This window comes from Monodelphis domestica, chromosome 2 (genome assembly GCF_027887165.1).
Source record: "Monodelphis domestica isolate mMonDom1 chromosome 2, mMonDom1.pri, whole genome shotgun sequence".
In the NCBI taxonomy this organism is placed as follows: domain Eukaryota; kingdom Metazoa; phylum Chordata; class Mammalia; order Didelphimorphia; family Didelphidae; genus Monodelphis; species Monodelphis domestica.
Window position 1 is genome coordinate 529,005,967 of NC_077228.1, and position 25,426 is coordinate 529,031,392.

The window sequence follows — 25,426 nt, forward strand, 5'->3', positions numbered from 1 at the left end:
CTGCTCTGGTCCCCGGGCGTCTGGCCTGACCCGAGCCCTCAGGATGCTGCTGCTCGTGGTCCATCTTCACCCCGGGCCCCTGGGAAAATGCCGCTTTCGACCCATCCCCCGCCTGGCTGCCAAAACGATTTCCTCGTCTTTTCCTAAACCTTCCCTTCCATCTTAGAATCCATCCTGCATACTGGTTCTGAGCACCAGAACCGAAAGGGCTGGGCAATGGGGGTTAAGAGACTTGCCAGGGTCACCTTGCTAGGAAGTCTGAGGCCACACTTGGAGCCAGGACCTCCTGCCTCTAAGCCTGGCTCTCAGTGCACAGAACCCCCTCGCTGCTCCCCCGGGCATCACTTCTCTAAGCCACCCGCTGCCCTTTCTTTCTTTTTTTTTTTAAACCCTCATTTCCCATCTTAGAATCAATCCTGTGGATTGGCTCCAAGGCAGAAGAGTGGTCAGGGCTAGGCCATGGGGGTCAAGTGACTTGCCCAGGGTCACCCAGCTGGGAAGTGTCTGAGGCCACATTTGAACCCAGGACCTCCCCTCCCTAGGCCTGGCTCTCCATCCACTGAGCCACCCAGCGGCCCCTTTGCTGCCCTTTCAAAGAGATTTTCTTAGAGTAAGTTCGCTCTCTTGCCTACAGTTTCTGCCCCACCCCATCCCGCTCAGTGTCTCCTCACTGACTAGCATCAAGTACTTCATCTCAGCCTCGTTTAGCTCCTCTTCTCAAGTCCGGTAGCCCACGTATGGCATTTATAACAAGGGGGACATGCGGGGGGGGGGGAGTGCTCCCCTAGAAAGGCCTGGAGGTTGCTCTACCCCATGGGCTTCTCCACAAGCCAAGGGCTGGGGCTGCTCCCTTCTTTCCTATCCTGGGAGTCTAAGACATCAGGCAGCAAACAGCAAGTCAGAGGAATCGAGGCTTCCCCAGCCTCTCCCCGAGCCTAGGCACTGAGCCATCCCCAAGGACTAGGGTCCAACACCCCCTTCCCCCTCAGTCTAGGCACTGAGCCCCCCAAGGACTAAGGACCGACCCCCCCCAAGGACAAGGGACTGACCCCCCCTCAGCCTAGGCACTGAGCCGCCCCCAGGGACAAGGGACTGACCCCCCCTTCAGCCCAGACACTGAGCCCCCCAAGGACAAGGGACTGACCCCCCCTCAGCCTAGGCACTGAGCCGCCCCCAAGGACAAGGGACTGACCCCCCCTCAGCCTAGGCACTGAGCCGCCCCCAGGGACAAGGGACTGACCCCCCCTCAGCCTAGGCACTGAGCCGCCCCCAGGGACAAGGGACTGACCCCCCCTTCAGCCCAGACACTGAGCCCCCCGCGGGCCCGGAGCTCTGGAAGAGGCAGACTGTCTGTGCAGGGTGAGTGCATGCCCTCGGATGGATGGCGGCCTTGTTCCCAGCCCCAGCTGTCCCATCTCCCCCTACACCTTCCCAACAACCCCTGGGAGCCCAGATGCGAAGCCTCTGTGGGGGTCCAATGTAGACTCAGCCTCCAAAAGCTCTATTTGCCTCTTGGTGAAATCCCTCATTCTGCGGCATTGTTGGGCCCAACGTCACTTTGATGAAGGGCTGGCTAGAGCGGCTCGCCGTCCCATAATGCCGCTCCAGGCCCCCCAGGGACCGGAGTTCGCAGGCGTGTCTAGGGGAGCTGGGAAGCTGCAGGGGGGCAGGGCCCCTCCCCCATCCCTTTGTGTCCTGGAGCACCACAAAGGTGGGGGCATCTGGAGCAAAGGCAGGGAGGCGGGGAGGCCCGGGCTGGGGGCTGCTCTGGGGAGCCACAGGATTGGCAGAGGGGGGGGATCCTTTAGAGTCTCAAACCAGGCGAGACATTTGCTGCTGGAGCCTTAGCTCCCTGCACCGCCCCCCCCCATGGGCTCCCCATGTCTTTGTAGGTCAATTAACTCGCCCGCTCCATTACTGCATCAAGGAGGATAATTCTGGTAACTCGGATGCGGCCCCAGAGAGCCCAGGAGGAGAATCCAATTTGAGGCTCGGATTCCCTCGCTCATGGCCCTTAAAGAAACACCAAGAAAACAGACCTCGGGGCCCGGCCTCGGCAGAGCAGGGGCTTTGGGGGCTCTCGCCACGGGACCCACCCCGGGAGACACGGAGGGGCCCGGCCTCGGCAGAGCAGGGGCTTTGGGGGCTCTCGCCACGGGACCCACCCCGGGAGACATGGAGGGGCCCAGCCTCGGCAGAGCAGGGGCTTTGGGGGCTCTCGCCACGGGACCCACCCCGGGAGACACGGAGGGGCCCGGCTTCGGCAGAGCAGGGGCTTTGGGGGCTCTCACCACCGGGAGACACGGAGGGGCCCGGCCTCGGCAGAGCAGGGGCTTTGGGGGCTCTCACCACCGGGAGACATGGAGGGGCCCAGCCTCGGCAGAGCAGGGGCTTTGGGGGCTCTCGCCACGGGACCCACCCCGGGAGACACGGAGGGCCCGGCCTCGGCAGAGCAGGGGCTTTGGGGGCTCTCGCCACGGGACCCACCCCGGGAGACACGGAGGGGCCCGGCCTCGGCAGAGCAGGGGCTTTGGGGGCTCTCACCACCGGGAGACATGGAGGGGCCCAGCCTCGGCAGAGCAGGGGCTTTGGGGGCTCTCGCCACGGGACCCACCCCGGGAGACACGGAGGGGCCCGGCCTCGGCAGAGCAGGGGCTTTGGGGGCTCTCGCCACGGGACCCACCCCGGGAGACACGGAGGGCCCGGCCTCGGCAGAGCAGGGGCTTTGGGGGCTCTCGCCACGGGACCCACCCCGGGAGACACGGAGGGCCCGGCCTCGGCAGAGCAGGGGCTTTGGGGGCTCTCGCCACGGGACCCACCCCGGGAGACACGGAGGGCCCGGCCTCGGCAGAGCAGGGGCTTTGGGGGCTCTTGGGCCGAGGATGGGAAGAAGAGAAGATTCTGGCTTCGGGGAGCGTGAGCTCCTCTCACGGGGCCTTTCCTGTCGAAGACGGGTCAGGGCGGAGGGCAGGCCGCCAGGGAAGCCACACAGCAGCCTCCGCCAGGATCCCGAGGCCTGGGAACGGGGACCCCACAGGGACAGGCTGATGCTTGGCCTGAGGGGAGGGCGGGCTCTTTGTAGGAAATTCCTGGAGGACGCCACCTGGCAGGGGCCCGTTGGGGGAGGAAGACAGGAAGGGCACACACACACCAGGAGCGGAGGCCAAGAGGACCCTTTCGGAGGCTCCAGGGTGTCAGGGGAGCCACGACCCCCCAAGCGGGTGGAGGACGAGGCAAGGCTGGCCCGATGCCCGGGGACGCCTGTCTAATTCCCATTTCAGAGAGGGAAGTCATGGCACAGGCAGGGCACTGCTCGGAGGCCCGCAGGGACCAGGGTTTGGGAGGAATCTTTTCCCGGCCTCGGCCTCGGGCCCAGGAGCTGCTCTGGGCTGTCTGGCGGGTGGGCAGGCTGTGATGCCATCGCACCTCCGGGCCTTTGGGGACGCTCGACACTCCTTCGGGCACTTCCCAGCAAACTCAGGTCCAAGAGGAGACGAGCCGGTGCTGCCCGGGGTCTGGGCCCAACCCGACTCCTCTGAGACTATTTCACAATCCGCCACGGGCAAGGCCATGGTCAGAGTGAACGTCTTTCAGCCTCGGTTACCTTCTCTGTAAAACTGGAATAATAACAAAGTGTCGCTAGGCCCAAGGGAGCTGCGGGGCCCAGGGGAGAGACTGCCCGGCCTGGAGTCAGGAAGACTCTGTCCTGAGTTCAAATCTGGCCTCAGGCACTCACTAGATGGGTGACCCTGGGCAAGTCACTGAACTGTTTGCCTCAGTTTCCTCATTTATAAAATGAGCTGGAGAAGGAAATGGCGAACTGCTCCAGTATCTCTGTCAGGAAAATCCCACTTGGGGTCACGAAGAGTCAAACGTAACTGATAGGACTAAACGAGGAAGTGAGGGCCAACAGCAGCTGGGTGGTGCAAAGGGTAGAGCACCCGGCCTGGAGTCAGGAAGACTTGAATTCCAATATGCCCTTGCACCCTGTAGCCCTCCATTTCCTTATCAGTAAAATGAGTTGGAGAAGAAGATGGCGAACCACTCCAGTATCTTTGCCAAGAAAATCCCAAAAGGGGTCACAAGGAGTCGGACGGCTAGATGGCTAAGTGGAGGGAGCAGGAAGAGGAATGAAATCCAGCCTCAGCCACTTACTAGCTGAATGACCCTGGGCAAGTCACTTAACTGCCTCAAGGCAGAGAGATGGCTCAGAGACTGGAGTCAGCAAAATCGGAGTTCGAATGCAGCCGTACACTCTTATTAGCTGTATGGCCCTGGGCAAGTTTCTTAACCTTTGTTTGCTTTAATCCACTGGAGAAGGAAATGGCAAACTAGGCCAGGATCTTCACCAAGAAAACCCCACAGGATCATGCCGAGTCAAGACACGACCGAACAGCAAGTGAAGCCCAAAGGAGACAGTGTGTGTCAGCACCGTCTAAACCATATAACAATCAGCTCTTGTTCCAATTATTTCCCTCAGACATGGCCAGCCAACAGTCAGCCTGATGGTGGGATTCTGCCGCCATTTTGTGTGCACACCATGCCGAGAATCACCAGGTACCACCAGGCTCCCCCAGGATAAAAATGCAGCCAAAGGCAGAGAGGAAGCCCTCCTAGGCCGATGTGCTCCCCCGGCCCCCCACCAACGCCTAGAGCCTAGGCAAGCCCTCTTGGCCCCAAGGCTCATCTCCCCCAGTCTACGGGAAACACCACGCACCTACCTTGGGTCAAGAAGGCTCCTCAGAAACTGGAAAAGCAGGAGTGGGCTCTGCAGGGGAAACCAAACACAAGCGAGCATGAAAACCAGGTACCTCATCATTTGGTCAGTCAGCAAACACTCACCAAGAATAAAGCAAGGCCCGTGGAGCTTTTGGCTGTGTGGCAGCCACAGGAAGGGGGACAGACAAACGCTGTGAGGGTTACAGCTCAGGAGAGGAACACCACAGAGATGGGCCTTTGGGAAAGTCTTGGGGAGCTGGTCGCTGACTCCTGAGGGGTCCCAGGCAGCTTAGAAACAAAGATGAATAAGGCATCACTCTTCTTTCCCCCCAATGTGAATCCCACTTGACCACACTCAGATTCTTTTCGGGCCCAGAGGAGGCTGGTGACCAGGGCCCAGGAGGACCTTGGCAAAGAAGGTGTCTGTACCAGTGCCATCACCCCATCTTCTTGGGACAACAGGTACTCCACAGGGTGGCAGTGCAACTGATGGAGGGGTGTAGGCCGCACCCATGGAAACAGTAAAGGGAAGCCAATGGCCTTGCCCATGGCGGCTCCTCTCCCATGGCTAGCAACCACAGTCAAGATGGCGGCTCCTGGTCTGTAAGGAATAAGAACCTGGCCCTGCCTGTGACTCCCTGGGTCCTAGGAAGGCCTGGCAGAAAGCCTTTTGTCTTATTTGCTGGTTTTCTCTCTGAAGGGCTCCCACCTTTCCTGTGAGAGGCAAAGGCCTGGAATTCACTGTTTCTGTTGGTCCTTGGACTTATTTTCCTTTCTCTGGCAGGGAGTGTTGAACTGTTGTGATTCCAGCTCAGAGGGTTTGGGGGGCACCAGAGCCAGAGGGACATCCCTGACTCCCAACCCCGGGGGTTCATGTGGGAGCTCCCAAGGCTTTGTGCTCAATAACACATGACCCTCTGCCTGAGGGTTGAAGAAAGACACCAAGGATGGGAGAACAGCCCACACTCCAATGGACACTGAGAAAACACTGTCAGCTTTGGCCCCCCCAGGTTTGGCTGAAGACAAAGAACCCAAACAGTCTGGGGGTCACTCAAGACTCTCGGGTTATTGTTGACTAAAAGAGGAGGAACCAACATCTTCAGAAACCAAGCCCAGCATGGATGAGAAAACCCACCAGAGAGTCACAGGTCCAGAGCTGGAAGGGGCCTGGAAAAGCATCTCGTTCAGGTCTCTCGTGTTACAGAGTGAGGGATAAACTAAAACTCAGGAAGAGTGACATGCCCAAGGTCACACAAGTGGTAAGCCAATATTAGCTAACATTGGTGGCAGCTGGGTGGCTCAGTGGACAGAGCACCAGGCCTAGAGATGGGAGGTCCTGGGTTCAAATCTGGTCTCAGATACTGCCTAGCTAGGTGACCTTGGGCAAGTCACTTAACTCCCACTGCCCAGCCCTTAGTGTTCTTCTACCTTGGATCCAATTTACAATATTGGATCCAAGATGGAAAGTCACTTCCCACAATCCCAAGGGTTAAACCATATATATTAGCTAACATCTATACAGCACTTACTGTGGGCCAAGTACTGTGCGAAGTGCTTTACTATGAGGATCTCATTTGATCCTGGGAGGACACGGAGGCAGATAGGAGCGAAGGTCCTTGCTCAGGATCACCCAGCTGGATTTGAGCCCAGTGCAGGAGCAGAGCTGGATTCAAGCTGAGGTCCTCAGATTCTGAGCACACCCAGATGCCTGACCTGTGCTGCAAGGTGAGGACGGGCCTAGCAGGTGCTGAGAGAAGCCAACACCTTTCTCACTGTCATACCAAGGGAGAAACTACCTTTAGTTCAGTACTGGAGAGGCAGGGAGATGCGATGGGCCCTTGGACATACTGTCAGAAAAACCCGAGTCCAAATTTTGCCCGATACTTAGGAGCTGGGGAGCACAGACTAGCCCCCTTCACATCCTGGTGCCTCAGTTTCCTTGTCTGTAAAACAGGAATAATAATGGCTATAATCCAGGCACCACTAGATTGTGGCTGGGCTTAAATATATGAAAATGGAGTTCATCTGGAAACGGTAATGCGATGTGCCCATCTCAGCTCTGGCTGGTGTGGACAGGTCACTCCTGGCCCCTTTACATCTCCATGTTAGCAAAGACACCAAGGACGGAGACTCAGATCCATGGGAGCAGCCGGCCAGTGGAGAGCAGAGCTCAGGAGGGGCAGGAAGTGGTGCAGGGCCAGCCTTGGAAAGGCACCCCCAAGGGTGGCTGGGTTGATGGAGGGCTTGTCTGCTCTGTGGCGTTCACAGCCCTTCAGGAGGACACCCCAAAGGAAGCATTCCTTGTTCACAGCTAGAACTGGGATGAAATGCACACTGTATATGACTTGGAGAAGGAGGCCCCAGGGCCGTCGTGGTTTGGGGACCCCAGAGGCCTCGGGTCCCAGCACGACTTGGGGCCACACAATCTCAGAACGCAACTCTTCTAGTAATTGAATAAAAGCAAATTCCCTTAAAATGACAGGGCAGGACTAGAGCAGGGGTTTTCCCCCCAAGACAGTTGTGGATAGATTTCAGGGAGTCCATGAAGTTGGATAAAAGTTGGGAAAAAAGAGAACACCTTGATTTTTACTAATGTCTAACTGAAACTACACATTTCCACCAAGTAATGAAAAAATGATTCTGAGAAGAGGGCCCTAAACTTGCCCAGACCCTGCCCACGGGGCCTGCCATATGAAAAGGTAAATAAAGAAAGGTAAAGGGCCTTTCAAGGCGATGGGCCTAAAATTCTTTATAAGCTACCAAAATCCAGTCAGGGGCCACGTGCTGGCCTGCCCCCTCCCCACAAAAAGAAATCTCTTCCTTGGTAACTGTTGCTAAAGGGCAGGTCTGAGGAACCTCTGAAACCGTAACCATCAGAAGGGTCCTGCCCCGGAGGCCCAAACCTTGACTTTGCTTCTGTAAGGCCAGTGCCTACACTTAATCTCATTCTTAGGGGGACACTGGGTTTACCTGGAGTTTTTGAATAACTGCCTCAACTTGCCCAGAGAAGTGGGTGGCCACCAGCTCCGCTGCTTTGCAGGGGTTCAGAGACACCAGTGCCTGGATGATGAGAGAAAACATTCAATGTTACCCTAGGTATTTCAGCTGAAAAAAAATCACCAATAAGAGGTCTGAGCCCATTCGGTGACCTACTACAAGCTGCTAACGGGACATCTCGGAACCCTGCGGCCCTGCCTGGGTGAAAGAGAGTGGGAGAGGGCAAGCAGGCCGCCAGCGATGGGCTAGGCTGGAGTTGCAGAAGGTACTAGAGGAAGTCAGAGCTTTGACTTCTCTGAGAAGAGCTGGAATCTGGCCAGAAACAAGGAAAGACACTGCTCATGGGGTCTAAGCCTCACAGTACCAGAAGCAAAACGACCCCAAGGTTTCACCCCATACCCAGGACGGGGTCGTTAACAGGTAGAAAACAGGCATACAAATGGATGGTGAGTGGGCAACCATTGTGCAAAATCATCTGGATTTAGGATAAGCACGTGCCTAAAATGTCACTTTGACCTTGGCCCACTGATCCTCAGGATTACGGTGGCCAAAGAGGTCAGACGGGAGAGCCACAAACAGCAAACAAAGTAAGCTCCCGTCTCCCGGGGAAGGACTCCAGAGGCAGCGGAACATTACTCTATGTGCGGAAAAGAGCTTAGGACGACTACAGGGACCCATGGGAAACGCATGGATGCAGAGCGAGGAACGCAAAGAGCACAGCGCCTGCACCAACATCCCCTGGGAAGAACCACGACGAGCCACCTGAAATGGAGCTGGGATCACGAGAAGGACCCCAGAGACGTGACCCTTCTGCTCTCTGCAGGGGACGGTGGCTCTGGGAGCCTGCAGAGGTGCCAGCTTGCGGACGAGAGGATTATTGTTTTTCTTGATTACAAGGGACGGCTCTGCAGGAGGGGAGGGATAGATTGGGACATGCAGGCCATGGGAAACAAGGCCTCAAGAACCACTACAGAAAAGATTTAGGGCTGGAAGGGATCTCAGAGGTCACTGAGGGCCACTTCATGTTACAGGAGCAGAAACGGAGGCTCAGAGAGGCTTGGCCAAGGTCACTCAGGGAAGCGGCAGCACTGTGAAAAGAACCTCGTCCCTCCGACTGCAGACCACCTTGTGGAGCTGAAGTAAGGAGGATAGAATGAAAGAAGGGGGGGGGGGGTGAAAGGCAGTTCAATGATATTAAGTCATTCAGTAAATATGTACCAAATATACCTTCTGTGGAATACAGAGAAGAATATCTTAAAGTCGTTGCCTTAAAGGACATCATGGAAAGGGGGAAGCCATCTTGGAGGAGGCGGCATTTGAACGAGGAAGGGTTGACCAAGCCTAGGTAGAACTGGGCTAGAAAGGCAAAATTCCTCACTAGCTTCTTGTGGACAAGACAGGGAGGTGAGGCCTGGATGAAAGGACAGTTACATGGGCCTGAAACTGGTTGGAGGACTAGAGCAGACACCGGTTAGCCTGGAGGGAGCTGTCCAGAGTACCACGGATCCAGTGACATGGCTCTCTGCCCACTGTTTTTATCAGTGACATGGCTGCCAACCCAGATGGCTGTGACCCAAAGCCAGAAGGGACAGCTAATAACTCACACTGACAGTGCTGAAGGCTTAGGACGCCCTTCTGAGACAAACAGCATAAACATTAGATCTTCCCTCTCACCGAGGAAGAGGGAGAAGTGCAGAGGAGTGAAGGGACCTGTCCATGTTCAGATGCCACATAGATGTCAGGGCACCATGTTGGGAGGCAGAATTGAATACGCCAATCTCGACTCACTAGACTGAGGGGGTAGAACTTGTCCTTTAAAATTTACCAGGAACACCAGAAATACCAGCCAGAACAGGGCCAGGGTCAGGAGAATGAAGGGTCAAAAAACGACTGAGAAAATCGTGGGCTCGGAAAGCACAGGGTACTGGCTTGGCAAGAAGGCAGCTTTGTCCTTGGCCCCCCGGGCCACCTTTGAGGAAGGATGCCGACAAGCTAGAATTCATCTGTTAGGAAACCCAGGCATACAAAATCATCTGAAGGAATGGGCAATGTTTAGCCTGAAGGGGAAAAGATGTGCTTGAAGGGTTACTGAAGGGCCAAGAAGAGACATTAGACTCCTTTTACTTGGCACCAGAGCATTATAATGAAACACTTTGGAAGGCCTTTAGCTTTTCCAAAGTGGAATGAACTGCCTAGCAGAGTAGGGGGAGGGGGGGCTGATCTCTTAGTAGGGGGTATTTTGGAGGAGTTCTGCTCAGGCCTGGATGGCACATCTGATTCCTTCCATCTTTACTGTTTTTTAGGCACTTTAGGAGGGAGGATGGTGTGAGCAGGGGCATGGAAGTAGGAAAGCACAGTCTCTTTGAAGACGGGTACATGGTCCACGTAGTCTGAAGTACTAGCAATGGGAAAGGGAAGGCGATGAACCAGGGTGAAAATATAGGCTGCAGCTAGACTGCCCAATGTCTTGAGGCTAAGTTAATGACAACAGGAAACCACTGAAGGTTTCTAAAAGGAGGGGGGATATCATTAAAGCTACTTTTTACCTTCTGTGTTAGTATCATTTCTAGACAGAAGGGTGACAAGGGTGAGTCAGCTAGGAGTTAGGTGACTTGCCCAGGGTCACACAGCTAGGAAAGCATCTGAGGTCCTCTTGACTCCCAGCCTGGCTCTTTTTAGGGAAGAAGACAAGTAATAGAGGGACCTGAGAGGAAGAAAAGTGGATGCAAGAGGACAATGGCTCAGTCCTGGGAACGGGCAAAGAGAACCTGAATTGGGGGGTGATAGGGTAAGTGGATGGGCAGGCAGCCCAGGTGTTGGATGTGAGAGGCGCTGCAGACTGGGGAGCATAACTAAGACAGATATGAATTGGATGGAGGAAGCAAAGGCGAGGAGGAGAGGCAGAGAGGGCTTCACAATTTCAAGCCTGGGAGCTGATGGTTCCCCAGGGGAAGCAGGGAATCAGGGCATGAACATGCTCACGGGCAGAGTGGAGCCCAGCATGAGATGCCAGCAAGCAGCTGGGAGAGGAGGGTGGATGCTCAGAAGAGAGCGTGAGGTCTTTGATGCAGCCTGGGAGCTGGCCCAAAGGATGTGGTGGTTGAAGCCGGGGGCAGTGAATGTGATCCTGGAGGGAGAGAATGAAGAAAGAGGCTGGAAGAGGAGTCTGGGAAGGAGGGGGCTGGGGGAAGAAGCGGGACTAAGACCATGCTCCGCCACAAACGCCAAGCAAGGATCCCTCCAGGTGGGAGGTCAAGCGCCAAATGCTACCGAGGAGGATGGAGATTGAGAAAAGGCCACCAGCTTGGGCCCCAAGAGGACGTCATTAGTGAGCGACCTCTGAGAGAGGCAGAAGCTGCATTGTGAGGAAATGAGCAGATGGTGGGAGAGCAGAGGCAGCAAGTTTAGGCTTCCTTGGAGAAATATAGTAATTAACAGAAGAAGAGGAAGGCATATGCATGGAGGGCATTTGTACATTCTAGGAAGCGGGTGGGCTTGCTTGTTTTTTTTGAAACCCTTAACTTCTAAGGTAGAAGTGTGGTAAGGGCTGGGCAATGGGGGTTAAGTGACTTACCCAGGGTCACTCAGTTAGGAAGAGTCTGAAGTCAAATTTGAACCCAGGACCTCTCATTCCTAGGCCTGACTCTCCATCAGAGCCACCTAGCCTTCCTGGCTTGTTTGTTGTTTAAGGAGGAAAGAGAAGGGGCAAATCTGAGCTGCTGGGTGAAAGAAGGTGTTACTGCTACCAGGGAGCACAGCAGACACTTAAGTTGTGAATGGAAAAAGGAGGGCTAGTGGATGGAGTGGAGGGCCCAGAGCCTACAAGAGGGTATTTAAAGGAGGAGAAAGGTGAGGAATTAGTCTTAAAGGGGACAAAGAGCCCTTCCTTCTTCTGATCTGAATGAAACGAGGAGGAGATGGGTGAAGAGATGAAATTGGGAGAAGCAGAGCCTGGGTAGAAGGCCTTGGTCCCAGTAAGGGCCTTTTGGTAAGTCTCCCAAGCTCTCAGTGCTGCCCAACAGGAGCCAAGGCTTCCTGCAAAGGAGGCTGCGCCTGGAGGAGAGCATCACTGCTTGGGGGAAGACCTGGCCAGTTCAATCGGGCTGGAATAGTGGAGGCTTTGATGAGGGTCAAGAACAGGCTCATCAGCAGAGAAGGGGATGAGGACAGGATGATTAGGGCCACGATGGGGATTCTAATCACAGATGTTGGTACAGATTCACGGTTGATCCAATACAGTCTTTGCAACAACCCCTGAGCCCCTGATCCCAGGATTCCTGGGATCCAGGGGTGGGCCTGATGCTCAGACCCCCCAACTCCAGGTTTGGTGCTCACATCACCAGGCAGCACTACCTCTTTCTGCTCACAGTTTTGGGGGAGAAGGGTCTGCGAGGTAGCCACATTTGGGGAGTGGAGGCCAATAGATGAGGTTTAGGAGTCGATTCCAGGATGTCCAAAGAGCTCCTGGCATGGACACAAACGGCGGGAGATCATCTAGAACTGGGGTCACAAGGGAAGGAGGGCATTCTCTAGTCAGCACTCTACACCGACAGAGAGAGGGCCCGGGCTCCATGACAGCTCCCATCTGGAGGCAGAGAAGAGCCCTCTGGACAGAGCGCTGGCCTTACTTGGCATTGAGGGTATCTGAATTGGAATCCTATTTCAGACACTTGTGTGACCCCAGGCAAATCACTGAACCTTTCCAGACTGTTTCTTTATCCGTAAAATGGGGATAACGATAACAGACCACAACTCACACAGCTTTAGTGAGGGCCAAATGAGAAAACATGTAAGAAGTCACAAACATAAATGGGGCTGTCCAAGGGCTGCTTGTTGTTAGGGGATTGGAGAGGGCCGGGGCAGTCCCGGGGGGCCTGCTGCATCTCAAGCGAGGTAGGAGGCATTAATAGGAAGGTGTGGGATGGGGTGGGGGACTTCTTCATACAGAACCCAGGCTCCAGGGGCCCAGGGAAAGTGAACTGGAAGAGAGGCAGATGCTGGGCAGTGGGTCAGGGCCAACCTGAAGGGGAGAGCAGAGGAGGAAGTCTGGGGTGGAAAGTGTGGCTGCCCAGGAGGAACAGAGAAGAGAGAGAAGCAGGGTGGGAGAAGGTACAGAATTTGAGCTTGTGACTATAAGGGCACTGTCACTGGCAAAGCAGGTTTCTCTAAGCACTGGGCTCCCCTTGACTCATTTTGGGGTGCAGCTTCTTTGGTGGGTGGGATAAATACATGCTAAAAGCTGTCTGTCAGTGACTCAGGCTTTTGGGGGTGTAGGAACCCCTAGATATATAACCCAAGGGGCAGCAAGGGGGCTCAGGGATAGAGCCAGGCATGGAGCTGGGAGGACTGGGGTTCAAATCTGGCCTCAGACATGTCCTAGCTGTGAAACCCTGAGCAAGTCACTTAACCCTGTTTACCTAGTCCTTGTTGCTCTCCAGCTTAGAATTGTTACTGAGGCAGAAAGTAAGGGTTTGAAAAAAAAAGAAAAAGAAAAAAGAAAGAAATATGACCCGAGCCCATGCTGGGGACTAGGGCCTGGCAGGCACACTTGCCCCTTGGTGCTGAGCCCCAAGGCCTTCGAGTAGCCTTTGCTCCCCAATATGCCCCTTTCCTTGTGCCACTTGTAGCCTTCCCCTCGTCAGGGGGCTCCAGGGCCACCTTCTTCAGGCCTTCCAAAGAGTCTTTGCTCTCTTCTCTACAGACGTGCTCCCCTGGAGCACTGCTTCATTCTCACTAAAGGCCTCATCTATCACCCCGAGGAGGCTCAAACCTCCCATCTCTCTCTATCTTGGGGTCCACCATCTTATCTTCGACTGCCTGCGGGTTTCCACATGTTCATCCTGCCAACATGACAGCATAGCATGTTCTGGGCTCAATCTGTCCCTTCCCCATCTCTAATCAGCTTCAGATTTTCTGCCTTGGGCCAAGTCTGGTTCCCTCCATTTGGGCCCAGAGAAAATGAAGCTACTCATGGAGCTATGGTCAGCTCTGGCCTAGCCCCACCTTTTCAACAGCCCTGCTATTCCCCCAGGGCATCCAGGCCACCACTTCCTACCTTGAATCTGGCCTATCAAAATCCTGCTTCCTCTCCAACCCTGCTGAAGTGCCATTTCTTTCATGAACTACCCTGTCTTCCTCTAGCACTGAAACCAGGCCCAGCACACTGTAGGGAGAGCCTGAAGGGCCTACTGTGTGCAGAGCCCTGGGAGGGCTAGGCCTCTTTGTCAAGGGTTGTGTTTTCTTCTTTTTCTTTTAGTGGGGGGAGTAGGAAGGAGAGAAAACAAATGCTGTTAATGAAATGATTCACTTAAATTAAAGAACAAACAAAAAAGTGAGGGAGGGGGGCTGACTGGCCCCCTCCACTGCTGACTATAGCTGGGTAGAATTGCTGAACTGAACTGGACGTTGCCCAGAACCAAGAGATCTTGTATTTTTTCTGACATCCACACCATGTCTGCAAATGCAGGCAAAAGTAAAAATAAAAACAAACGCCTGCAAGGGTCAGATGTACAGCAAATGGCCTGAAGAATGCAAATGTAATGAAAAAAGGAAAGAGCTGATCCGTGCTGGGTCAGAGCTAAAAGAGCCCACGGCATCCTGGGCTTGGTGCTTCCAGAGGCCCGGCCCAATTCTCACTCATGGGGGGAGGATGGCTCCCCTCCCTCTTCCTCGCCCCCGTGACTTCGTGCCGTTACTTTGACAGCTGCTCCTAAGCCCTTGCTCTCTGTACCCTCCTCACTTCTAGGATGCACATCCAAAAATCCAACCCCAATTTTGGGAAATGTGAACCTAATATTTACCAAGTGCCCTCCTACGGGCAAGGAGCGCAAGCCCAACACACGTCCCACCCCCAGAAGGCTCCACAAAGGCTTTATCGTCTCGTGCCTTTGGCCCCAAAGATCGAGTTTCCCAGGCAGTGATTGTTTTTCAGGGCTTGGTAATTAATAATAAGGCCTTGGATAAATAAGTTTGAGCAGCACTGAATGGTTTAAGGAGCTCTGAGGTGAAAAAATGTGCAGATTGAGGAGAAAACAAAACAGCCAGTTAGCAGAAATAACTGTGGTGTGGAAGAAACAATTCCTGCTTCTCCAGCAGGAGCTTTTTGCTGAGGAATTGGTTTTCTTGGTGATTAATTCATCTGGAGTCACGTTAGGCATAAAACAGAGGCCTCCCCTTTATTCCGGGCACTGGCAGCCCCGTAGAACCTAATGTGGGTCCTGTGACCCACACAGCTAGTCGTCAGGGAGAAGAGGGGGCTGAAGGAATACAGATGTGGAGGCGGCCAGCTGCCAATGCAGGGAAGGCAATGGGAGCATGCGTTTACTTAATAATAAAACCAGCTGGTTTACAAGCCCTTTTCTTGGGAGAGCAGCGCAGCCCTGTGGCTAGTACTCTGGGGTGGGCTTAGGAAGATTTGAATTCAGATCTTACTTCACAGTGAGGTGATCTTGAGCATGGAGTTCCCTTCACCAGTCTGGGGCTCTGTTTCCTCATCCATAAAGTGGGGACAATAGGAGCAATCCTGTCGTGGGACTGTGGCGACCATCCAACAAGAAAGCAGAGGCAAGCCTTGAAGCACAACCCAAGTGTTGTCGTCATTGTCATCACTTTCAGGATGAAGATTCCCAGAGGCCCAGGGAGGCCTCTTTTACAGGTAGAAGATGAGGCATAGGAAGCCTGTGACTTTTAGTCCCACCGCTGGTGGGAGCAGGGAAGGCATCTGCACCCAGGCCTTGCTCTTCCTACCACACGGCTTCTCCGAAACCCAGAGGGACAAGGGCCCTCGAGCCCACACACGCTGCTCTTCCTGTCCATTAGGTCCCTGCCTCCAAGTGGCTGGGGGGTGGGGGGGGCCAGATCCTTTCTCTCCTGCTGACAGTTGCCCACCTGCCCCCCCCCCCCCATTCCCACAACTGTCCAAGCTTTGGGCTGGAATGGTGTCGGGGCCCTTGCTTGGATGTAACCCTCTTCTGAAGTCTCCAGGCTGACCTGTGTTCAGGGGGAGTCCTCCTGCTCCAAGGGACGACTCCTCAAATCTGTCCTCAGAGAATGTCCTCATTCCTAGACCCTGGATGCCCCGAGAACACAGGATGCTCTGAGAAGACTCATATTTCTGAAAATAAGCTTCCTTTGGCATCTTTGCTGATGGCTTTGGTTTTGTTTTGTTTTTTTTTTGAAGATGATGAGCTGGCAGGAGGCCTCACACATCACAGAGTTCTTTTTTTTAACCCTTACCTTCTGTTACAACAGCTCTAAGACAGAAGGGTGGCAAAAGCTAGGCAAAGGGGTTAAGTCACTTGCCCAGAAGTGTCTGAGGCCACATTTGAACGCAGGTCCTGCAGGCCTGGAGCTCTATCCACTGAGCTACCTACCTGCCCCAGAGCAAATTCTTCTGGAGCTGCTGGTTTCTGAGCACATCAGGGTCTGAGTCTCAAGGACCCACCCAGGGCCAGGGTCCATCGACCCTTCATGCTGCTGCCACCACAGAAGTCTGGGCCCAGCAAGAGTCGGTTTCTCAGAAGCCCCATCTTCCAGAAAGATGCTATTGGAGGGGAGCTCGTGGAGCCTAGCTCCCCCAAGGCAAATAACCGCTGGGAGCCAACCAGCTGCAATCCTGGCCCAGGGAAGGGGGACACGAGGAAAAGCTCAACTGGGTGACTCCTCTTAGCCAGGTCAAAGAGATGGCTCACTGAAGGGAAACCTGCCATGAGGGAAGAGTAACGCGGCCCTTTGGGTCAAGGCTTCCAGAGCTGCCCAAGGGGGTGTCGGGGGAGACTTCCATGTTTGTTCACAAAGACCATTCAAGAAGGCCATGAGGAACTGAGCACGTGGGGAGCAGGAAAGAATCAGGCCGGGATCCGAGGCAGACTACAGAGACAAACAGTTCTGGCTTTTTCAAAGACATTCTAGTGAACCTGAGTATGACAGTAAATGGAGAAAACAGGACATGATACATTTTGCCAAGATGAAATGGAATTAGTTATGACAAGTGAACCAAGAGTCCCGGGGGCTCAGTGGATGGAGAGCCAGGCCTGGATATGGGGGGTCCTGGGTTCAAATGCAACCTCAGACCCTTCCTAGCTATGTGACCCTGGGCAAGTCACTTAACTCCCATTGCTTAACCCTTCCTGCTCTTCTGCTCTGGAACCAGTACAGAGTATTGATTCTAAGGCAAAAGGTGAGGGTTTTAAAAAGAAAAAGAGAAAAGAGGCCTGGAGGAGCGGCCCCTGCTTAGCTGGCCCAAGAGCCATCCCTGGAGCCAAGTGACCGCCTTTCTGAGGGGAGACGTTTCAAACCGCAATGATATTTACCTCAATATGTTCCATGGCTTTCTGCCACACGGACTGCTTCTCCTCTGGGCTGTGCCCAGGAATGGATAAGATGTTATGAATGTAGTTAAACACGTCTTCCTGAAAGGGACAGAAAGGCCTTCAATGAGTTATTCTCAGAGGCTTGCCACAGCTTGGCTCAAGGCACCCCATTTGGTGACTCATCCATGGCTCCCCCTCTAATCCATCCTCTTCTCAGCTCCCAAAGGGATTTTTGGGAAGAGCAGATCTGACCCTGCCCCCATTATCTCCAGGATCCAACACAAACACCCTTCGCAGCACACCCCCTTTCTTCTTTTCAGTATTCTTTGTGGCCTCCTCCCCAGCCCAGCCTTACTGGCCTTCAAGCTCTTCCTCACACACAAGGCTGCACCTCCTAACTCCAGGCCTTTCCTCTGCCTGTTCTCCATGCCAGGAACAGACCCCCTCCTCATTTCTTGGAACTCTGGGTTTCCTTCAAGTCTTGGGGCAAACCCCATCCTTTCCATGAAGTAATTCCTGGTCTTTCCGACTGCGGAGAGGACCCCCTCCTCCCCCCCATCTAAAGACGACCTTGTATTCATTTGGCGACTCTCCCGGGTCTGATTGCCCGCAAGCAGGTGCGTTCTCTCTCCTATCTGAACACGTGCCCCCTTCTGTCTCTGATCCCCAAGGCTTGGCAAATGGCTGGCATCTGGGGGGCACTTGATAACTGACTGATTACTGACTCATCAACGGTTAGAAAACACCATTTTTATTTTTGAGATGACCGTCTCTACAGAGGAAATGCTGCCAAGGAGAGAGCAGCTGGCTAGAATGGGCGATAAGGCCCTGGCCACAAACCAGTCTGGGTTAGTGCCTCCCATCCCCCACTGTTTGGGCTACTGAATGGAAGGCCTCCAGTTAGAGCAGTCAAAGGCCTGGGGGGCCCACTGAGAGACGCTTTCAGGTTCTATGTCTGATGGCCAAGGACTACTCTCGATTCAGCAAGGCTGGAAACAATATGAGGAACTGTGTGGGCCATAGAAAGCACAGCGATTGTCTATGGAGGCTCTGCAATCAGTGTCAGTGGAGGAAGCACCCTCGTTAGGGAAATCATGGTGCTTGAAGTGCGAAGAGAGATGGGAAACTTTATTCCAGGTACTAAGGAGTTCCTGAAGGCCGAATAGCTAACTACCTGTTCAAGGGAGAAGGATCCTATTTTCTAAGGAAATAAAATCCTGTGTGGATTAAAAGGCAGACCAGCATCTTTCCTCACCTTTCTCAGGGGGTCCCGTAAATAGCAGTCGATAATCTTGTCATACTGGTGCTCTCTTTCATACATAAATTCACAAATTTGGTAGCTGAAGACAAAAAAGAAGTCAGGTGGGTCCATGGGGCAGTAGACACTCACTTCCTAGTGAGAGGCTCGAGTCCAAGTGTTCAGAGAAGCAAGAGATCAATGAAATCTTTGGCTTAAATGCAGGAAGATCTGTGATCAAATAGTTGGGCTCACTTCTGAAAAGGTAATATTTAGGGGCAACTAGGTGGCTCAGTGAATGGGGTGTCAGGTCTGGAACTGGAAGGACCTGGGTTCAAATCTGGCCTCAGACACTTCCTAGCTCTGTGACCCTGGGCAGGTCACCTACCCTTCTTTGGCTAGCCCTTGCTCTTCTGTCTTAGAGTTGTTTCCAAGATAGAAAAAGTGAGGGTTAAAAAAAAAAGAGGCAACATTTGTTCTCAAAAGCCAAGGGAGCTGACTGAAGACATTTGTAGGGATCATCAAAATGGGCAAAAGCAGCTGGGGGGGAGGGGAGTCTTGTGAAGTGTAGCCAGGTGCTCCCCGATGGCATCCAGTGCCTTCCAAGAAACTGGCTCTTTTCTGAGGATTAAAGAAGGGGAGGAGAGATGCAGCATTTTACAGGCAAGGCAGACAGAAATGGTAGGATGATAACATCCACCACATTTATTTATCTGCTTTATTAGCACCTTGGTCCTATGGCTAGAGGGTCAGTCTTGTAGTTGAGAAGGCCTGGGTTCATATCCAATCTGATGCTAGCGTGTCAAAGTAAAAAGAAGATGTATAACCCTGGGCATATCTCAGTCTCTCAAGGTCCCAAGCAGATCTCCAAGACTGTAAATGACAGATGAGCTGCTTGCCTACATCAGCGAAGGGAGTTTCTGTACTGGGAGTTCCCAACCCGGGCCCCCTCCGAGCCAGAACCACGTTGGACTTGCTCCTTCATGCCAAGGGACCATCAGGCAGACGTTTCATTTTCTACAGGCAGGTGATTTATGACCCGAGGGGCGACCTGACTTCTGTGCCAATGCAGATGTGCCCAGCATCTTTGGATCTAGGGCTATATTTGGGGCCGACAACCACTCCCTGCTTGGGCATTTCTGAACCACGAGCCTGGTGCTTGCAATGCATCGTGACTGTTTGCACTGTGTCATCGGCTCACTAATCGTCTCTAAAATCAGTATCGAGGCATGGCAAAGGGTGCTCCACGCCAGAGGACAGCTGCTAATGGCGCTGGAGCCGGCCCTGACCCAAGGCTTTGTGTGACTCACAACTCAGCTCTCTCGGCCATCCGGATGAGTCGGCTCTCCTCAAACTGCACAATTCCTCCAGCCTGGAGCAGTTCTAGGAGTACCTGGAGACATGGGGAACAAGTTTTCTTTGATTTTTGCTCCTCCTCCTGCAAAAGTTCTTAAGGAGGGAGCATTAGGGAATATGGGCGACAGCTGCAGGGCCCCCCCCCCCCCCCCCGGAGTTCTCGGACCTATGACCATAATATATCCATTCAAACTTCTGTTACTAAAATAAGCGCCTGCTTTGGTTTATGGAGCTCCCTCAGGAAGAAGCGCTGCTGGAGAGGTCGGCACAGCTGGCACATGGCCTGGCCCGCCAGTAAGGCCAACACTCCACCGGACTGGCTCTCCGAGGAAGCCCAACCCCCGCTCGTCACCACATTCCTCCAGGAGGCAGACCTATTCCTTCTATTGTACCCATAGCCTGAGCCAGCATCCCTTAGGCCGCCCTTTCCCCCATTTCTGAGAGCCCACCCGAGTGACCAAAGTCTCCCGACGGTCTCCGTACCTGTTGCCTCTCAGAGTGTCGGGAGTCGTCATCGGGGCTGCAGAGGAATTCGAGAACCTGGCCCAAAAAAAGACCCAGCACACAGCACACTGACCCCAGGGATGGCTCAGGAACTGGTCTTTCCCTCGATGCCCCTCCAGCCACCCCATCGCACACCCCTCGCCTGCCTCTGTTCCCCGTACACTGTGTGCCCAACTGAAAGGACAGGTTCTCTAGTGCACTCCTAAGAGGCGCTGTCAGGCCTGAGCAGGCCCAATTCAGGCTGACAGTTTAATTTGTACCTGAATCGTGTTTTCCCTGAAGTTTGGAAACATGCCGAGTTAAAGCTTTCTAGCTAGCTTGAAAACCAAAAAGAGTGGATGGAGTTCCTTGAATCTACGTGGTAGGCTGCACGATTCCTCCGGACACCGCAGGGCAGGCCTCTTCCACTGATTCTTTATAGAGGTGGTGCAAAGAGCCCAGACCAGGACTCAGAATGGCCTGGCTGGCCTTGCTCGGTCAGCGACGGGAAGGGCTCCCCAGCATCCTGTCTCTGACATGGCTCCTCTTTGCCCTTCCTCCCTCGGCTGAGACGATGCTTTCTTATGTCTCTGAAAAGCCCAGGCTGGCATATCTCCAAGGGCCAGGACAGAGTCACCACATGATGGGCAACCAGAAAAAAGGTGACTATTCCCAGATGTCCCATTTCCAACCCTGGGACTGACCTAGACCGGACAGATCCTCTTTCATTAATTCAAGTCTATCCAGCCCCATATCACATTAAAGAGTATGGCTCCCGGAGAAATTCTGAAAGCCAATGAATAGGAAAAATGGCCAGTGCCCAGCTCTTGCTGCTAAGATTCTCTTACATGGAGGCATCGAGGTAGCTCAGTGGATGGAGAGCCAGGCCTAGAGGTAGGAGGTCCTGGGTTCAAATCTTGTCTCAGACACTTCCTAGCTGGGTGACCCTGGGCAAGTCACTTCACCCCCACTGCTTAGTCCTTACCACTCTTCTGCCTTAGGATCAAAACACAGTATTGATTCTAAGCCTGGAAGGCAAGGGCTCAAGGAAAAAAAGACTCACGCACCTGGTCAAAAAGCGTCCTGTTCACAAACAGTGTATTGTCAGGCTTGGCGAGCTGGCGGGCGAGGAAGGTGAAGAGACATCCAACTTGTGAAGGAGTAAAATCGGAATTTTCCACCATGACCTGGTGAGCAAAGGGCCCACATTTATTCAGTATACCACCTGGCTCGACACAAATAACCAGGATTAGAAAGGGAAGACTGCCTCATTGCTGAAGGGCCGTGCTGACATTTTCTATGAATTAGAAAGACTGAACAGACCAAAGAAGCCATTATCCACTTAGTGCTGCAGGGATATTCAGGCACAATGGGGATGGAAAGGGCATCATGGAGGAGGGCCAAAGAAGAGCACAGTCACATTTCCATCCAAATTCCTGGCTAGTAGCTGCTGAGAAGGGAAGCTGGAACACTCCGATAACCTCGCCAGAAGCAAGGTCAAGAGACCTTATCAGCGAAGCCTCAGAGAGAGCCGCACTGAAAATTAAAACTGTTATGGAGAAGGGATGAGGGGCAGATCCAGCTGGAGTCAAGAGACCCGGGTTTAAAGCCTGGCTCTGACTTGCCAAAGTCCCTGCATCTCATTTTCTTTAAAAAGATGTAGGCAGTTCCTTTCTAGCCCTAAATCTATAATCTGTGGCCTAGAAAAGAAGGCAGCTACCCAAGCAACAAGTGTGGAGGGAAGGGACCATGAAAGTGAGTGGATGCAGCCCAGCCCCCTTGCTGTACTCAGTCCATAGCAGGTCATGATTCAGCTGCACCAGCCCCCTCCCCGGGTCATGGCACTATCGTGGTGACGTTTTAGGGCTGGTGAATTCGGCGTGTCTCGTTCGCTACGTCCAAATGGTGGGGAGTAGCAGAAGGAGGGCTAGACTTGGAGGTCAAAGGGCTCCATTCAAATCCTGGTTCTACCATTTACTCCCTAGGTAAGTAACGGGCATGTCCCCGGACCTCTCTGGGCCTCTGTTTGTTCATCTATGAACTGAGAGGCATGGGCTCGTTGGCTGCTGAGCTCCCTCAAATTCCCATCACTGACTATGATCTAGGCTTTGTTCTAGGCTGCCAGGGCTTTCTCCAGAGTGTTCCTGGCTCTGCCATCTGCTCTCAAGGATCTCCCAGGCAAGTCCGATCTCAGCTTATTATACATATGGGTCCTTATAGAAGATTCTCTTTACTTAAAAAAAAAAAAAGAAACAAAGAAGTAGGCAGCCTCCACCTGCCTGAGGCTTTTCTCCTCTTTCCAGCCTTTCAAATATTCCTATTTGGGGGCAGCTAAGTGGCCTCATGGAAAGTGCATCATGGATGCCTGGAGATGGGAGGTGCTGGGTGAAAATCTGGCCTCAGATACTTCCTAACTGTGTGAACCTGGGCAAGTCAACGAACCCCAGATTGCCTAAGTCTTGTTGCTCTCGTGTCAGGATTGCTAAGTAAGGGTTTATTTATTTTTTTAAATGTCTCTTTAAGGAATTCCCCATAAACACCAGCATCTTCAAGGTATTCCCCATTGGCTCTCTGTAGACACGGTCCAGTACTAAAGGCCATGCTTTCTCCCTGGGAGGTACACCCCTTCAAGGCAGGATATTTAAAAACAAAAACCCTTCTTCCTTCGCACAGCCAGCCTAGCTGAGTTCAGTTTCACCCAGAAATCCCGTCTCCAGAGGGCCCCTGGATTCAGAGACCATGAGCTGGGAGAAGCCTCAGAAACCACCAATTCTGACCTGCACCTGACCAAGGGTCCATGCCTGGCTGGCTAGTACTTGGTCACTCCTGCTAGAACCCTTGCAGGACAACTCCAAGGTAAAGGGTTGTGGCTCGGGAAACTTAATCTGACTTGATTCTATTCAGGGGTGCTTCCTCATCTACAATTTGCATCCCATTCTGCCAACTCATTTTCTCCTAAAAATCCCTTACAGAGACAAAAAACTAGCTGCTTGTCCTTTAAAAAAAGAGCCCTTTCAATAATGCAGCCTTCTCTCTAAGCTCCCTAAGTCTGGGTCTCCCTTTTTTTCTCTCTGAAAAACTCTTTACTTTCTGTCTTAGACTCAGTACTGTGTATTGGCTTCACGACAGAAGAATAATGAGGGCTAGTGACTTGCCCAGGGTCACATGGCTAGTGTCTGAGGTCAAACTGAACCCCAGGAGCTCCCATCTCTGGGCCTGGCTCTCAATCCACTGAGTCGCTTAGCTGTCCCCCCTCTCGATACTTTCAAGAAGGAGATATTCAGCTGAAAGACTGACTTGCCTACAGCTCAGGCCCAGGACGTATAACAGGCTGGTGGTCTACGTCCAGAGCTATGACCGTTGCTGATTCTTACACCTGTAGCCTGTGACCTGGATTGAGCCAAGCTGACCCCTGTCTACCTTCCCATCAATGGATGGGACTCAGTCAGTGCACAAATGGAGAAGGTGCTCCCAGGCCCAGGTGGAACAGCCAATGAGAGCAGAGCAGCAGCAGCAGCCCCCAGGATGGAGGTTTGCTGGGGTCCTGGGTGCTACTCGTACTCATGGGAAAGCTGCCGGCCTGGCTCTTTGGCTTCCCCAGTGCAGTAAGGAATCTGCATCGCCTGTCTCTCCCGCTCATCACCGCTGTTTTAGCTCCAGCTCTCTCGAATCGGTGAGCCAACTACCTCCAACCTGGGGTGAGCTATGAAATGGCCGCCATGTTCCTGCCCATCCTCAGCGTGCTGTCCAGAAGCCACGGCGATGAATACCACCTGATCTGCCCTGGAATCAAGAAGGGAAGGGACTGGAGGAAGGCCAGCAGGCTGCACAGACTTGAAGCTTTCTGGCAAACCAAAAAGCCCTTGTTATGCGAATCCTGGGGGCCTAGACCGGGCTTGGTGGTCCTTTGGCACAACAGGACTAATCTAATGGAGAGAGGTCGGAACAAACCTTGAGAAGGAGCATGTCAGACCCCAGACCCCAGGCTGCCGGCTCAGCCACCAGCTCCCACTCGGTATCTTCCTCAGAACACATGTCTACAAAAGGGGGCGGCAGCTCTGTCTAAAGGACAAATTCACAAGCCATATCTGTCCACTCCTGTCTCTCTCCCAGGCCTCCTTCAAAACTCAGTTCCAGGATGGCTGTCCTGGGGAGGCCTCAGGCCTGACTCCTCAATGCCGTCGTAGTGATTTCTCTATTCCTTCTGGATAAACGACCCCCGGGTCCCTGAGGGTAGCGAATGTTTCATGTTCCCGGGGTCTAGCACAGGACCTGCCACTCTGGAGGAGTTTAAGAGATGCTCATAGACTAGAAATGTGTTTTTAGTGGAAGGAGCATGAGCCTAGTGGTCAGAGGACCTAGATTCTAATCTAGCCCATGCATGTCCCAGCACATGACCTTAAACAAACCATCGAATTCAAGACTCGATCTTCTTATCTGAAAAATGGGGGGAATGATTCCTGACTCACCCTACATCCTAACAGCATTTGAAGGTGTTTAAAATACTCTATAAATATTATCTCATTGGCTCCTCCTATAAACCCTGGGAGGTGAGTGCTATTATGATCCCCTTTTTATAGATGAGGAAACTGAGACAGAGGTCAAGTGATTTGTCCAGAGTTACTTAGCTAGTAATGTGTGAGACCAGATTAGAATTCAGCTCTTTCTGACGCTGGGCTCAGTGTTCTATCCACTGTACCACCTGGCTGCCTCTCTCTAAGAGGATCAAATAAGAAAATTAAAAATCTCTGTGGCCAACCTGAAGCAGTAGGAGGGCAATGCCGTGAGAACAGGCCTGGTTTCTTCACTTTGGGGGGGTCGTCCCCTTTATACAAATAATTTCTAGTACTTCTAGGCATGGGGAAAATCCTTCATTTGAGAATGAAGGGATTAGGATTAAAAAAAAAAAGCTTCAGGCTCCCCATTGGGTTAACTAACATGCTGGTGGGGAGCAGCTGACGCAAACAAGGAGGAAAGGGAATTGTCTATGCAGTCACTAGGACAACGGCCTGGGTCCCAAAATAGCTTTTTACCCAAATGCAGGCAGCTTCAGAGGGGAATGCTCATCTCCGTGAGTCTCCTTTCCTTCCTAATCAAGTGTCACTTTTCGTCATCTGGATACTTTGGTTAACTGGGAGAATAGGGTCACCTTGACAACCGCAATGAGACTCTTTGGGGTGGAAGCTGGTTTGTTAGGGATTTCATTAATTCATACTCAGGCTCATTAAGAATAAACATGGACAGCTGTATGACCCTGGGCAAGTCACTTAACCCCCACTGCCTAGCTCTTATTGCTCTTCTTCCTTGGAAGCAATACACAGTA

The 25,426-nt window shown here is 53.1% G+C and overlaps 1 protein-coding gene across 5 annotated transcripts in view; it reads right to left on the reverse strand.

Annotated features, from left to right (window-relative positions):
• VPS8 (VPS8 subunit of CORVET complex) overlaps window positions 1–25,426 on the reverse strand; it is a 175,298-nt gene that overhangs the window by 65,941 nt on the left and 83,931 nt on the right. For all 5 annotated transcript variants that reach the window (XM_056819884.1, XM_056819883.1, XM_056819882.1 and 2 more), the window contains 7 exons: window positions 21,171–21,290; window positions 20,104–20,160; window positions 19,575–19,657; window positions 18,283–18,367; window positions 17,028–17,126; window positions 7,690–7,779; window positions 4,722–4,768 (listed from right to left, as the gene is read on the reverse strand). In XM_056819884.1, the coding sequence (XP_056675862.1) occupies window positions 4,722–4,768; window positions 7,690–7,779; window positions 17,028–17,126; window positions 18,283–18,367; window positions 19,575–19,657; window positions 20,104–20,160; window positions 21,171–21,290 (581 nt within the window). The remainder of the gene's footprint in view (window positions 1–4,721; window positions 4,769–7,689; window positions 7,780–17,027; window positions 17,127–18,282; window positions 18,368–19,574; window positions 19,658–20,103; window positions 20,161–21,170; window positions 21,291–25,426) is intronic.